We start from the raw sequence: 16,910 nt of genomic DNA, 5'->3' as shown, positions 1-16,910 counted from the left end.
GAGCTAACTAAGCAGTAAAAACCCATGAATTATGACTCTCCTCACAAAGAAACCCCCATATAGGTGGAAGAAATTAATGGACTATGATCTGGAGCACCCAAATGTCTCTATGCTATTCTAGAGTATATGTATATATAAATATAGATGAATACTAACCCCCACACACATATAACATATCATGCGTATAAAATGATAATCGCTAGTGTGAATAAGTACAATAGGGGAAAAAGACTCTTGGTCCATATCTCTAGAAAAATAATCGGTCATAGTGTTACCAGAAGGAATGGTAGTTATTTATATAGTGAATGATTAGAAAATGATAATGCCCTGGTGTATGTTGCAGGTCACAAGGGGCCCCCGCATGTTATCCCCCCTTGGGATTTCCAAGCCGCTCCAGCTTTTGAGCCTCTAACCATCTGGTTTTTGAATTTCCTAATCTACCTATTTAGGATATTTAATTAGGGTCCACATAGTTGGATTAATCTCCATATGCACTATTTACCCTGACCTCTTATTCCTCATATATTGGTTGGGTTGATCCTTGCAGGTCATGCTCTTATTCCTCAATTATTGGTTGGGTTGATCCTTGCAGGTCATGCGCTTTCTCTAGTCATTATCATTTTCTAATCATTCACTATATAAATAACTACCATTCCTTCTGGTAACACTATGACCGATTATTTTTCTAGAGATATGGACCAAGAGTCTTTTTCCCCTATTGTACTTATTCACACTAGCGATTATCATTTTATACGCATGATATGTTATATGTGTGTGGGGGTTAGTATTCATCTATATTTATATATACATATACTCTAGAATAGCATAGAGACATTTGGGTGCTCCAGATCATAGTCCATTAATTTCTTCCACCTATATGGGGGTTTCTTTGTGAGGAGAGTCATAATTCATGGGTTTTTACTGCTTAGTTAGCTCGCGGGACCTTGCATCCTTTTAAAGGTCATGGATGCGCTGCAGTTCTCCCCTTCCTCTCCTAGCTAGGCACACAAACCCCCTAATTTTGTCTGTGACGTAATTCTTATACGCTTTGGTCTCTAATGTTTTGTCCTCTGGTAGGAACTAACTTACCTCGCTCCGAGTATATACATATATAGTGACACATTGGGGTTCCCTCTGTCTATCAGGCATATTGTCAGATTATTATTATTATATCGCTGCGGTTACTAAGGACGCTGTTTTGTCTCACCTAGCGCCGCCCTCTGTTCGCGTCTAGAGGGCTGGGCGCTAAGACGCGGCTTCCGGTTGGCAGCGGATATTACGTCAGACGCCGGCATGGTCTCAGTGTGCGCTCAGCAGCCGTGATTACTAGACGGCTCCCCGCCACTGCGGGTAGGAGCGCAGCACTGAGACCTTATTTGCCGGAAGCAAGTACATCCTAACAGTGAGTACATCTGCTGGTGCGTTTTGCACCCTTTTCCTTTCAGGTACACATAAGCAGTACACTTATGGAAGTTATATTCTATTTCCCTCTAGGTACCTTTGGACTCTTCAGGGCTATGTGAGTGATTTTATAAGTGGAATCTATTAGTACTTTTGAGGAATGTTTATTGAAACCATCCATTCTGTGTACGTTTTCTTTACAGATCCACTGATGACAACTAACCCTGTTGCTTAGGAGTCCGTGTCCTGAAAGTTTGCATGGGGCACACTATGTATCGGGTGTACCCCTTCCATGAGTAATCGTGGTTCTCAGTTTCTAAACTTTTTTCTAATTGTATTACTTCTAGTGCATGGTAGGCTTAGAACAAATAGCCTCATGCTAGTATCTTCTTTAGTCCCCTGATGACACCACACAAATGTGGTAGAAACGCGTTGGGTCTACACTACGAGCATTAGAATGGGATCATTCTTGATAAATCCACATTGACATGTGGTAATCCTTTGATTTATGATTTGGTGTTGGATTTAGTTTTGAGCACTCCTTTCTGATTACTCTGGTGGCTTTTAACTATAAACATTAAAAGCTAGATTTTATGGAGTTCCCCTCCGATCAGCACAAGAAATATTACTACTTTTTGTTGATTTTTTCTACTTCAATTATCCGGGAATATATTGGTCATATGCAGACCGTACTATTATCATAGGCATATTTTTTCCTATTAAGCTGTTATGGCAAGTCTGGTCACAGAGGTACCCAATTTGGCTGAGTGGCTCACAGAGGCCAAAGAAGTATTCTCTGAGCGAACATTTACACAACCTAAGTACACTCCATCATTGAAAATAGCCCTGAGAGATCTGGTTGTATGCTATAAACAGTATGCCCTCTCTTTCTGGGAGATTCAAGCATTTGAGAACTATCTGAGACATAAAATTGTCCCTAGAGGCCTCCGTATTCCAGTATTACCAGCAGCTAGGCTGAGGACCCCATTGGTCCTAAAGAAGTGGGAATCGGAGGCTACGTCCACCTCTCTGAGATTTATTGAAATTCTCCTGGAGGAAGAGAAGGCCAACTTAACTTTAGCTGAATCTAAATCGAAAGAACAGAGAGAGATCGTCCTGAAATTTAAGGACGACCCTGATTTCAGCACAAAAGAGACACATACTAAGACTGTCTTAGAGAGATTCCAATATCAACTTAAAGAGCGTAAACATACCCAGTTCATTAGGGATTTGCAGGAATTCCGTGAAAATAAGGCTTACACTGTACTATCTAGGAGTTCTAATTATCGGGACACAGATACAGAAATATCATCATCAGACACTGAACCCGGGGAGGGTGATAAAACAGGGTCTCGAGGCAAACGTGGACGAGGCAACTACTACCCAAGACGAGGTAGAGGTTCAGGTAGAGGTAGAGGAGAGAATAATAATAGAAAGCCCTATCCAGGTACAGAATGGTCTGGCGAAAATCCCTCTGGGCCCTCTCCCTCGGGCTCATCCTTTATTCCACCTTTTTTAGGGGGGGATTCTCGGGAAACCTCCAGGGACCCCTACCCTCAGCGAGTCAGGGAACCCCGAAAATAAACTACAATGATGAGGGTTCATTACAAGTGATTAACCTATCTAAATTCACTCTTACTCCTGCACAGATGGGGGTCCTTGGCCGTGGTCTGTCATTTGTCCCAACTGTGGGATTTGACCGTTTTACGTGGACCAAGGACCTCCATCTGTTCATACGCAAATTGAAATGGCATAAATTCCATAAAATTCGAGAGAGAAAGGAATGCCAAGAACTAGGAATCGGTATTCAAGAACTCCCAGTGGTACGTGACCTGGCATCTCTGCTTGACGATAACCCCAACATTCGAGGTGAGGGACCATTTACTACTTGCAAACTATCTAACAAGGCCTTCTCCCCGATTGGAGAGACGTCTTGTATAGATGTATTTCTAGAACTTGTCTGTAAAGATATGGAGATGATGGAGGTACCCACCCTATCTGCATCTAGGATGAATTTTTCTCGTGTAGAAAAACAAGCCATCCAGCAATTACAAAAAAATGAACATCTGATAATAAAAACTGCAGACAAGGGTGGCAACATCGTAGTACTGGATCGTTTCCAGTACATTAATATGTGTAATAGATTATTGAACGATAGATCTACTTATGAGATAATGACCTTAGATCCTACGAATATTTATAAACAGGAATTAAAGACTATTGTGACACAAGCTAGATCCAGGAGACTGATTAGTGACCAGGAATTAGATTTTTTACTAACAAAAAATCCCACCATTCCGACCTTCTATGCCCTGCCAAAAGTCCACAAGGGTGTTACGCCCCTTAAAGGACGACCTATAGTGGCAGGGATAGGAGGTCTCACACAGAATGCTGGGATTTACATTGACCGGATACTAAGAGATTTTGTAGAAGCTCTTCCTTCCTACACTCGAGATACAACCGACCTCCTCAAAAAACTAGAGGGGATATTTGTAGATAGGAACACTATCTTAACTAGTATCGATGTGGAAGCGTTGTACTCTTCAATACCCCATGAAATAGGAATGAAGGCTGTAGCCTACTTCTTAGCATTTCGAGGTAACCAGTATAAGGCACATAATGATTTCATTCTCGAACTGCTGCAGTTCACACTTACCCACAATTATTTTTTATTTAATGGGAAATTCTTCCACCAGCTCAGAGGGACCGCTATGGGGAGCCCTTGTGCCCCCAGCTATGCGAATCTCACTCTGGGCTGGTGGGAGGCTACCCAAGTTTTTTATGATTTCAGAGAACAGTTTACTGAGCGTGCCCTATTGTGGGCACGCTATATTGACGATATTTTTATTCTCTGGCAGGGGAACACGCAGCAGTTTGAGCAATTTTTGGAGTCACTAAATGTGAACAATATTGGTTTAACTTTTACTTATGAATATCATGAACAGTCCCTCTCTTTCCTGGATATAGCCATACATAAGAATTTTGACGGTAGCATCCGTACCACAGTACATCGTAAAGCCACTGCTACCAATTCTCTCCTGAGGTGGGAGAGCTGTCACCCGGTCCCCCTTAAAAGGGGGATACCGCGGGGACAGTACCTCCGCCTCAGGAGGAATTGCTCTGACAAACATGATTTCATTCGAGAAGCGCATGACCTGAGGAAGAGATTTACCAATAGAGGTTATCCTCAATACACCTTACGATCAGCATATCAACATGCCTTGAGGACCCCCAGAGACACACTTCTAGTACCTAAGAAAAGCCCGGATACTATTCCATCTATGCGTGTCATCGCCACCTTTGACCAAGGTGCCACCCATATGCGGGATGTCCTGAAAAAATATTGGGGCATCCTACAAATGGATGTTGACATCAAGGACGTAATTCCTGATTACCCCCAGGTCACATATAGAAGAGGTCGTAACCTGGGGGATATGATCACTAATAGCCATCTTTCCCCAGTGACATCGGATCGGATGACTTGGCTGGATAGAACCCATAAACCAATGGGTAACTACCCTTGTGGTCATTGCAAAGCATGCCCTCATATTCTCAGGAATAAATCCTTTCGAAGTGCAAGCACAGGTAGAGAGTTCAGGATCCGTAATTTTATTAACTGTACCACACGAGGCATCATCTACATGGCCATTTGTCCCTGCCTTAAAAAGTACATAGGAAAAACCTTTAGAGAATTTAAGAAACGGATCCTTGAACACCTTGGAGATGTGAGGCATGACCGAGATACTCCCTTAGCTAGACATATGAACTGTTTTCACAGGAATGACTCCAACAATTTAAAGTTCTTTGGGATTGAAAAAGTGGAACCTTCACCCAGAGGGGGAAATTTCGATCAACGGTTATTACAGAAAGAGTGTCGCTGGATCTATGAACTAGGTACTAGTGGCCCGGAGGGGCTAAATGAACAACTAAATTATGCGTGCTTTCTGTGACCTGCTCTCACCTTTATGGTGATTCCTAGGCAGTTAGTGGAGACCCTAGTGGGCCTATCAGTCAGTATCACCATATAGTTAGGGCTCTATGAGGCCAAGTAGGAGGTACGTGAGCGGGGCCGCCCTTATTAGGGCGTCCACCCTGCCTAGGGATTAGGGCATTCTAGCTAGATCAGGGATAGATTAGGCACCCTAGGCCCCTGTCTATCCCCTGTCACTCTCCCCTAGTTTTTGCCCTGGTGTATGTTGCAGGTCACAAGGGGCCCCCGCATGTTATCCCCCCTTGGGATTTCCAAGCCGCTCCAGCTTTTGAGCCTCTAACCATCTGGTTTTTGAATTTCCTAATCTACCTATTTAGGATATTTAATTAGGGTCCACATAGTTGGATTAATCTCCATATGCACTATTTACCCTGACCTCTTATTCCTCATATATTGGTTGGGTTGATCCTTGCAGGTCATGCTCTTATTCCTCAATTATTGGTTGGGTTGATCCTTGCAGGTCATGCGCTTTCTCTAGTCATTATCATTTTCTAATCATTCACTATATAAATAACTACCATTCCTTCTGGTAACACTATGACCGATTATTTTTCTAGAGATATGGACCAAGAGTCTTTTTCCCCTATTGTACTTATTCACACTAGCGATTATCATTTTATACGCATGATATGTTATATGTGTGTGGGGGTTAGTATTCATCTATATTTATATATACATATACTCTAGAATAGCATAGAGACATTTGGGTGCTCCAGATCATAGTCCATTAATTTCTTCCACCTATATGGGGGTTTCTTTGTGAGGAGAGTCATAATTCATGGGTTTTTACTGCTTAGTTAGCTCGCGGGACCTTGCATCCTTTTAAAGGTCATGGATGCGCTGCAGTTCTCCCCTTCCTCTCCTAGCTAGGCACACAAACCCCCTAATTTTGTCTGTGACGTAATTCTTATACGCTTTGGTCTCTAATGTTTTGTCCTCTGGTAGGAACTAACTTACCTCGCTCCGAGTATATACATATATAGTGACACATTGGGGTTCCCTCTGTCTATCAGGCATATTGTCAGATTATTATTATTATATCGCTGCGGTTACTAAGGACGCTGTTTTGTCTCACCTAGCGCCGCCCTCTGTTCGCGTCTAGAGGGCTGGGCGCTAAGACGCGGCTTCCGGTTGGCAGCGGATATTACGTCAGACGCCGGCATGGTCTCAGTGTGCGCTCAGCAGCCGTGATTACTAGACGGCTCCCCGCCACTGCGGGTAGGAGCGCAGCACTGAGACCTTATTTGCCGGAAGCAAGTACATCCTAACAGTGAGTACATCTGCTGGTGCGTTTTGCACCCTTTTCCTTTCAGGTACACATAAGCAGTACACTTATGGAAGTTATATTCTATTTCCCTCTAGGTACCTTTGGACTCTTCAGGGCTATGTGAGTGATTTTATAAGTGGAATCTATTAGTACTTTTGAGGAATGTTTATTGAAACCATCCATTCTGTGTACGTTTTCTTTACAGATCCACTGATGACAACTAACCCTGTTGCTTAGGAGTCCGTGTCCTGAAAGTTTGCATGGGGCACACTATGTATCGGGTGTACCCCTTCCATGAGTAATCGTGGTTCTCAGTTTCTAAACTTTTTTCTAATTGTATTACTTCTAGTGCATGGTAGGCTTAGAACAAATAGCCTCATGCTAGTATCTTCTTTAGTCCCCTGATGACACCACACAAATGTGGTAGAAACGCGTTGGGTCTACACTACGAGCATTAGAATGGGATCATTCTTGATAAATCCACATTGACATGTGGTAATCCTTTGATTTATGATTTGGTGTTGGATTTAGTTTTGAGCACTCCTTTCTGATTACTCTGGTGGCTTTTAACTATAAACATTAAAAGCTAGATTTTATGGAGTTCCCCTCCGATCAGCACAAGAAATATTACTACTTTTTGTTGATTTTTTCTACATTTTTCACAAAGCCTCTGCAAAATGAAAGAAGCGATCTGATAGGTTGCTATGGGCAACTCAGAAACTACTGTGTACACATACAGCTCAGCTACATGCACATTACACATATACAGCTCTACTGTGTACACATACAGCTTAGCTACATGTGCATTAACCTCTTAAGGACCCATGACGTATGCATACGTCATGAGTCCCGTTCCTGCGATATAACGCGGGGTCACACAGTGACCCCGCATCATATCGCGGCGGGCCCGGCGTCATAGTGAAGCCGGGACCCGCCTCTAATAGCGCGTGGCACTGATCACTGTGCCGCGCGCTATTAACCCTTTAGCCGCGCGCTCAAAGCTGAGCCGCGCAGCTAAAAACGAAAGTAAAAGTGCCCGTTTAGCTCAGGGAGCTGTTCGGGATCGCCGCGGTATAAACGCGGTATCCCGAACAGCTGTAGCACAGGAGGAGGTCTTCTTACCTTCTCCTGTGCTGTCCGATCGCCGAATGAATGCTTCAAGCCTGAGATCCAGGCTTGAGCATTCAATCGCCGAAAACACTGATTGATCCATTCCTATGGAGATGGATCAATCAGTGTAGAAGATCAGTACATGCAATGTTATAGCCCCTTATGGGAGCTATAATGTTGCATGAGAAAAGTGTAAAAAAATCATTAACCCTTTCAATTATCCCTTCCCCTAATAAAAGTTTGAATCACCTGGCATTTCCAAAAATAAAAAAAACATTATGTAAATAATAATAAAAATAAACACATGTGGTATCGCCGCGTGCGGAAATGTCCGATTTATAAAAATATACCGCTTTTTAAACCGCTCGTTCAATGGCGTACGCGCAAAAAAATTCCAAAGTCCAAAATAGCGCATTTTTAATCACTTTTTATACCACAAAAAAGTGAATAAAAAGTGATCAAAAAGTCTGATCAGAACAAAAATGGTACCGCTAAAAATTTCAGATGACGGCGCAAAAAATGAGTCCTCAAAGCGCCCTGAACACAGAAAAATAAAAAAGTTATAGGGGTCAAAAGATGACCATTTTAAACGTATACATTTTCCTGCATGTATTCATGATTTTTTTCGGAAGTGATACAAATTCAAACCTATACAAGTAGGGTATCACTTTAACCGTATGGACCTACAGAATAAAGATAAGGTATAATTTTTGACAAAAAATGTACTGCGTAAAAATAGAAGCCCCCAAAACTTACAAAATAGTGTTTTTTCATCAATTTTGTCGCACATTGATTTTTTTTCCCGTTTCACCGTAGATTTTTGGGTAAAATGACTAATGTCATTACAAAGTAGAATTTGTGACGCAAAAATTAAGCCATTATATATAATTTTAGGTGAAAATTTTTAAGAGTTATGATTTTTTAATGTTAAGGAGGAAAAATTGAAAATGAAAAAAACGAAAAAGCCCGGGTCCTTAAGGGGTTAAACACATACAGCTCAGCTACATGTACATTACACACATACAGCTCTGCTACATGTACATTACACATACAGTTCTACTGTGTACACATACAGCTCAGCTATATACAGCTCTACTGTGTACACATACAGCTCAGCTACATGTACATTACACATATACAGCACTACTGTGTACACATACAGCTCAGCTACATGTACATTACACATATACAGCTCTACTGTGTACACATACAGCTCAGCTACATGTACATTACACATACACAGCACTACTGTGTACACATACAGCTCAGCTACATGTACATTACACATATACAGCTCTACTGTGTACACATACAGCTCAGCTACATGTACATTACACATATACAGCTCTACTGTGTACACATACAGCTCAGCTACATGCACATTACACATATACAGCTCTACTGTGTACACATACAGCTCAGCTACATGTACATTACACATATACAGCTCTACTGTGTACACAGACAGCTCAACTACATGCACATTACACATATACAGCACTACTGTGTACACATACAGCTCAGCTACATGTGCATTACACATATACAGCTATACTGTGTACACATACAGCTCAGCTACATGTACATTACACATATACAGCTCTACTGTGTACACATACAGCTCAGCTACATGCACATTACACACAGCTCTACTGTGTACACATACAGCTCAGCTACATGCACATTACACATATACAGCTCTACTGTGTACATATACAGCTCAGCTACATGTACATTACACATATACAGCTCTACTGTGTACACATACAGCTCAGCTACATGTACATTACACATATACAGCTCTACTGTGTACACAAACAGCTCAGCTACATGTACATTACACATATACAGCTCTACTGTGTACACATACAGCTCAGCTACATGTACATTACACATATACAGCTCAGCTACATGTACATTACACATATACAGCTCTACTGTGTACACATACAGCTCAGCTACATGCACATTACACATGTACAGCTCTACTGTGTACACATACAGCTCAGCTACATGCACATTACACATATACAGCTCTACTGTGTACACATACAGCTCAGCTACATGCACATTACACATATACAGCTCTACTGTGTACACATACAGCTCAGCTACATGCACATTACACACAGCTCTGCTGCAGACATATATAACACACACATACACAGCTCTGCACCACGCACATCACACACACACAGCTCTGCTGCATACACATAACTTCAGCTCATCCAGCAGCGATCACAACCAGCACAGCAGAGTCCTGCATACACTGAGCAGATGAGCCTAGAGCAGCAGCCCCTGATCATGTGACTCCTCCTCCTCCATGTGACTGATCACATGACTGTGACATCATGGCAGGTGGTGTAAGCACAGGGTAAGTACACGGCTCTGTACAGTCTGTGGTGGAGGTATGTAGTGTATATATATATATATATAAAACTCAACGTGGGTGTGTGTATATATGTATGTATGTGTGTATATGTATGTGTGTATATATATATATATATATAAAACTCAACGTGGGTGTGTGTATATATGTATGTATGTGTGTATATGTATGTGTGTATATATATATATATATATATATATATATATGTATGTATATATGTATGTATGTATGTTCCACAAAAACTTCCATACGGCTAAAGATATTAACATGAAACTTGGTCACATGTTACTTATATGTCAACAACAAACATAGGATAGGTGATTTAACCCTTAGGCTATGTTCAGACTACAGAATTCTCGCGGAATTACAAGAGCGGAATTCCGCGGTGTGAACTTTAACATTAGTGTGAATGGGTCTCCGCAAGACCCGTTCACACTGCGGAATTTCTGAGGCAGACAACTCCGCCGCTGAAATTGTTCCGTGCAAAGGAAGAACATGTTCATTCTTTGTGCGGATTCCACGAGCACTGCATAGCCATCAATGGTGACGGCTCAGTGCCCTGCGGCCCTAGCGCCGAAGACACTTCGGCGGCGGCCGCCAGGCGGAAACTCCGCTCGCGGAATTCAGCGAGCGGAGATTCCGTAGTGTGAACGGGGCCTTACTCACCCCCATTTGCCAGGGTCAGGGTTTATGTTTAAAGTCCCATACAAATCAATGGGAAATGTTCCCACATAACTTCCGTATGGCTGGAGATGATACCTGGCACACTTATTACTTATGTCATATAAAAAGATATGATAGTTAAATTAACCCTTACCTACACCCTTATATAAAAGATGGCCTTTTGTTTCAAGTCCCATGCAAGTATATGGGACTTCCAGTACCTTACTCCACAAGCTGTGCTCTGCATCTCCTGGTGAATGTCAATCCGGCTTGCAAGCCACACCCCATCTCACAAAGACATGCCCACTGTTTAAGCCCTACCCCTTTTATTCTCTACCCTTTTAATTATCGGTCTGGCTTGCAAACCATGCCCAGTCCCACAAAGCCACGCCCCCTTCTATTTTCAGCTTACAATAGCTTAATCACAAATCAGTCCCACCTGAGGACAGGATATGAGGATGTGGCATGAGGACGGCATATGAAGTCGGGACAGGAGGTCGAGATAGGGGGACGGGGTATGGGGTCGGGCTATGAGGACGGGATATGAAGATGGGATATGAGGACGGGCTATGAGGTCGAGATATGAGGACGGGATATTAGGACGGGATATGAAGATGGGATATGAGGACGGGCTATGAGGTTGAGATATGAGGACGGGATATGAGGACGGGATATTAGGACGGGATATGAAGATGGGATATGAGGACGGGATATGAAGATGGGATATGAAGATGGGATATGAGGACGGGATATGAAGATGGGATATGAGGACGGGCTATGAGGTCGAGATATGAGGACGGGATATGAAGATGGGATATGAAGATGGGATATGAGGACGGGATATGAAGACGGGATAGGAAGATGGGATATGAGGACGGGATATGAAGATGGGATATGAGGACGGGATATGAAGACGGGATATGAAGACGGGATATGAAGACGGGATAGGAAGATGGGATATGAGGACGGGATATGAAGATGGGATATGAGGACGGGATATGAAGACGGGATATGAAGACGGGATAGGAAGATGGGATATGAGGACGGGATATGAAGATGGGATATGAAGATGGGATATGAGGACGGGATATGAAGATGGGATATGAGGACGGGATATGAAGATGGGATATGAGGACGGGATATGAAGGCGGGATAGTAGGTCGGGATAGGAGGTCGAGAGAGGAGGTCAGGATAGGAGGACGGGATATGGGGTTGGGATATGAAGTCAAAAGCTTCCTCCTTTGTGGATTTTCCTCCCCAATAAGGATTAGGAAGGAAAAACCGGGCAACGCCGGGTACTCAGCTAGTAATATATTTGTGGTCACATGTGAGGATTGTGATGTCATCAGGAGGAGTCGCAGTTCTCGGTGACGTCATTACGGGGGACATAGAAATTATTGAAGAACTTTTATTTACTTTGTATTTGTGGATGTAAACAGCAGCGATTCCTCCATTGTTACCATTAACCCTTTAGTTTCCCTCTTACAGACCCATATGAAGACTTGTTTTTTGCGTCACCAATTGCTCTTTGTAAAGACTTTTAATTTTACCTCATGTTCTATAGCAAGAGCAAAAAAAATAAATTTTTAGGGTGATATTGAAATAAAACGCCATTTTGTACATCTGGAGGCTTCGGTTTCTATGCAGTGCGCTTCTCAGTAAGTATGACGGGTTCTCTTTATTCTGTAGGTCCGTACGATTACAAGAATACCCGGTTTATGTAGGATTTGTTTTGCTACAAAAAAAAAAAACTTTTTATAAGAAAATACTTAAAATTGTCCTCTTCTGACCCCTTTAACCCTTTCATTTTTATGTGTGAGGGCGCACTTTTTTCTGTAGTTTTTATCAATGCCATTTTTGTTTTGATGGGACTTTGTAATCGCTTTTTATTAATATTTTATCTGGTATATCAAGGGACCAAAAATCAGCAGTTCTGTTATTTATTTTTTTTGTACACCATTGACCATGTGATTTAAAGAGGTATTCCGACTTTAGACGTTTTATCCCCGGCTCGTGATACCGCGATAATAAAAAAAAAATACCGTGATATTCATTTTAGGCCATACCGCCCAGCACTACTAGTTGGTAGTACCATCAGTAGGAAGTTCCCCCAGGTAGGTAATGCCCCCAGTAGATAGTAGGCAACCCTGTAGTTGCAGCCCCTGTACTGATTTTAAAGGATCTGCAGCCCATCTTGTGAATAGGGGCACACGAAGGGAGTTTAGGTAGAAAGACCTGGGGTTAGGGGCTGGAAGCGAGATAGATATGAGATAGATAGATATGAGAGATAGATAGATAGATTTGAGATAGATAGATAGATGAGATAGATAGATAGATAGATAGATAGATAGATAGATATGAGATAGATAGATATGAGAGATAGATAGATAGATTTGAGATAGATAGATAGATGAGATAGATAGATAGATAGGAGATAGATAGATAGATAGATAGGAGATAGATATGAGATAGATAGATAGATAGATAGATTTGAGATAGATAGATATGAGATAGATAGATAGATAGATAGATATGAGATAGATAGATAAATATGATAGATAGATAGGATAGATATGATAGATAGATAGGAGATAGATTAGATAGATATGAGATAGATAGATAGATAGATAGATAGATAGATATGAGATAGATAGGATAGATATGAGATAGGAGATAGATAGATATGAGATAGATAGATATGAGATAGATAGATAGATATGAGATAGATAGATAGATATGAGATAGATAGATAGATAGATAGATATGAGATAGATAGATAGATAGATAGATATGAGATAGATAGGAGATAGATAGTTATGAGATAGATAGATAGATATGAGATAGATATGAGATAAGAGAGAGATAGGAGATAGATATAGATAGATAGGAGATAGATAGATATGAGATAGATTAGATAGATAGATAGATAGATAGGAGAGATAGAGATAGATATGAGATAGATAGATAGGAGATAGATAGATAGATAGATAGAGATAGATATGAGATAGATAGATATGAGATAGATAGATAGATATGAGATAGATAGGAGATAGGAGAGAGATAGGAGATAGATATAGATAGATAGGAGATAGATAGATAGATAGATATGAGATAGATTAGATAGATAGATATGAGATAGATAGATAGATAGATAGGAGAGATAGATATGAGATAGATAGATAGGAGATAGCTATAGATAGATAGGAGATAGATAGATAGGAGATAGATAGATATGAGATAGATAGATAGAGATAGATATGAGATAGATAGATAGATAGATATGAGATAGATAGATATGAGATAGATAGATAGATATGAGAGATAGATAGATAGAGATAGATATGAGATAGATATAGATAGATAGATAGGAGATAGATATAGATAGATAGGAGATATATAGATATGAGATAGATTTGTAGTTTTGCAACAGCTGGAGGCACCCTGGTTGAGAATCAATAAGATGGACGTAAATAGACACTATCTCATTGTTTCTTAAAGGACAAGTCTCATGCTCAAAAACTAGTTCTAGATCGCTGGGGTCCGAGCGCTGGGGCCCCCCGCTATCTCATGTACGGAGCCTCTGTACTTTAGCACAGGAGCGCGTCATGAGGACACGGCAGGATCAGCGTTGTCAGCCACATGACATGCACTTTGTCCAGGACCTGCCCCCCTTATCTGTATACCTCATGCTGTATCTTCTAGGGGTCTGTGGCGTCACGTGCCTTTATCTATTGACTGGTCTTACCCCGAGGGTTTGTCTCTCAGGGCACTGGCACATCTGACTAAGCCTTACCTATTGATACTGAACACCAATATGGGCTAAAACACCCTGAATGTCTATCAAAACCTGTGCCCAGGAAAAGTTGCCCAGTTGCCCATAGCAACCAATCAGATCACTTCTTTCATTTAGCAGAGGCCTTGTTAATAATGAAAGAAGCGATCTGATTGGTTGCTATGGGCAACTTTTCCTCTGGACAGGTTTTGATAAATCTCCACCTTTGTGTGTTACCTGTGGCTTGTGTACTTACCGTATTTTTCGCCCTATAGGACGCTCCGGCATAGAAGACGCACCCAATTTTAATGGAGGAAAATCTAGAATACAGTGTAAAGTATAGGACAGTGATTAGAGATGAGCGAACTTACAGTAAATTCGATTCGTCACGAACTTCCCGGCTCGGCAGTTGATGACTTTTCCTGCATAAATTAGTTCAGCTTTCCGGTGCTCCGGTGGGCTGGAAAAGGTGGATAAAGTCCTAGGAAAGAGTCTCCTAGGACTGTATCCACCTTTTCCAGCCCACCGGAGCACCGGAAAGCTGAGCTAATTTATGCAGGAAAAGATATCAACTGCCGAGCCGAGAAGTTCGTGACGAATCGAATTTACTGTAAGTTCGCTCATCTCTAACAGTGATCTTCAACCAGCGAACCTTCAGATGTTGCAAAACTACAACTCCCAGCATGCCCGGACAGCCGTTGGCTGTCCGGGCATGCCAGGAGTTGTAGTTTTGCAACATCTGGAGGTCCGCAGGTTGAAGACCACTGGTATAGGAGTTAATACTCACGTGTCCCCGTCGCCCTGGACCCGTCACCGCTCGTCACCGCTGCCCTGGATGTCGCCCTCCATCGCTGTCGCCGCGTCCCCGGGGTGTCCCCGCCGCTCCAGAACGTCTCTGCTGCCCAGTATCCTCGATCTCTGTCGCCGCCATCACGTCATCACTACGCACGCCGCTCCTATTGGATGACGGGACGGCGTGCGTGATGACGACGAAGGAGAGCGCCGGCCATGCAGGGGATCCCGGCACGGAGCAGACACCGAGGAGGCAGGTAAGGTCCCTCCCGGTGCAGCCGGGTTAGTTTCACTTTCCCTTCAGACGCGGCGGTCAGCTTTGATCGCCACGTCTGAACGGTTAATACAGGGCATCACCGCGATCGGTGATGTCCTGTATTAGCCGCGGGTCCCGGCCGTTGATGGCCGCAGGAACCGCCGCGATAGGACAGGGTTTTAATGTGTATTCGCCGTATAAGACGCACCAACTTTTCCCGCCCAAGTTTTGGGGGAAGAAAAAGTGCGTCTTATACGGTGAAAAATACGGTACCTTCATACTAACATGTGGCATTTATGTTTATTTGGTGACCGTACCAACCTTTATGCTTCATCTGTGTCTTTATCTTACATGTATGCTCTCTCTGACTGAGCCTTGTGTAACCACTAATCCCAGACGAACACCTATTGACCCGTTCTATTCCGATTGTTTCTTTCTTATTATCATTATATTGTTGGAACAATTGTGTTCATATTCCTAACTATGATGTTTCTTATGTAACTAGCAGCATCTGTTGCACCATACTGTGGTCTCCTCTTATTCCCTGATGAGCCCTCATAACTAGTGAGCGAAACACGTTGGCAAGAGGTTTACCACAACGTGTACTATACATTTTTATTGAGTTCTATTCTGTTATCATCACTTCCCCCTTTTCCCTCATCCACACTTAATATATAGGAGGCTGTATTCCTGGTAGGGCCTTGTAGAGTAGGTATTCATCTGTATCCCGTCCCCGGTCTCACTGATATACCATGGTGCTTACTTTTATTAAAAGTATCTTTGTTTTTTTTACTTTTATTACAATTTCGAAGTAAAAGTTAAAGGGGTACTCCGGTGGAAAACTTTTTTTTTTTTTCAAATCAACTGGTGCCAGAAAGTTAAACAGATTTGTAAATTACTTCTATTAAAAAATCTTAATCCTTTCAGTACTTTTTAGCAGCTGTTTGCTACAGAGGAAAATCTTTATTTTTTGAATTTCATTTTTGTCTTGTCCACAGTGCTCTCTGCTGACACCTGATGCCTGTATCAGGAACTGTCCAGAGCAGGAGAAAATCCCCATAGCAAACCTATGCTGCTCTGGACAGTTCCTGACACAGACAGAAGTGTCAGCAGAGAGCACTGTGGACAACACAAAAAAAGAAATTAAAAAAGTAAAGAATTTCCCCTGTAGCATACAGCTGCTAAAAAGTACTGGAAGGATTATGACTTTTTAATAGAAGTCATTTACAAATCTGTTTAACTTTCTGGCACCAGTTCATTAAAAAAAAA

General features: G+C 42.1%; 1 protein-coding gene across 1 annotated transcript in view; it reads left to right on the top strand.

Moving 5' to 3' along the window:
• Positions 1 to 15,306: 15,306 nt before the first annotated feature.
• Positions 15,307 to 16,910, top strand: part of LOC130294315 (zinc finger protein 208-like) — a 71,963-nt gene continuing 70,359 nt past the window's right edge. Inside the window, exon 1 of the mRNA XM_056543959.1 lies at positions 15,307 to 15,642. Coding sequence (XP_056399934.1) covers positions 15,577 to 15,642 — 66 coding nt within the window. The 5' untranslated portion in view covers positions 15,307 to 15,576. The remainder of the gene's footprint in view (positions 15,643 to 16,910) is intronic.

This window comes from Hyla sarda, chromosome 1 (assembly GCF_029499605.1).
Source record: "Hyla sarda isolate aHylSar1 chromosome 1, aHylSar1.hap1, whole genome shotgun sequence".
Classification (NCBI taxonomy): domain Eukaryota; kingdom Metazoa; phylum Chordata; class Amphibia; order Anura; family Hylidae; genus Hyla; species Hyla sarda.
This window is presented reverse-complemented; position numbering and strand designations above follow the sequence as displayed.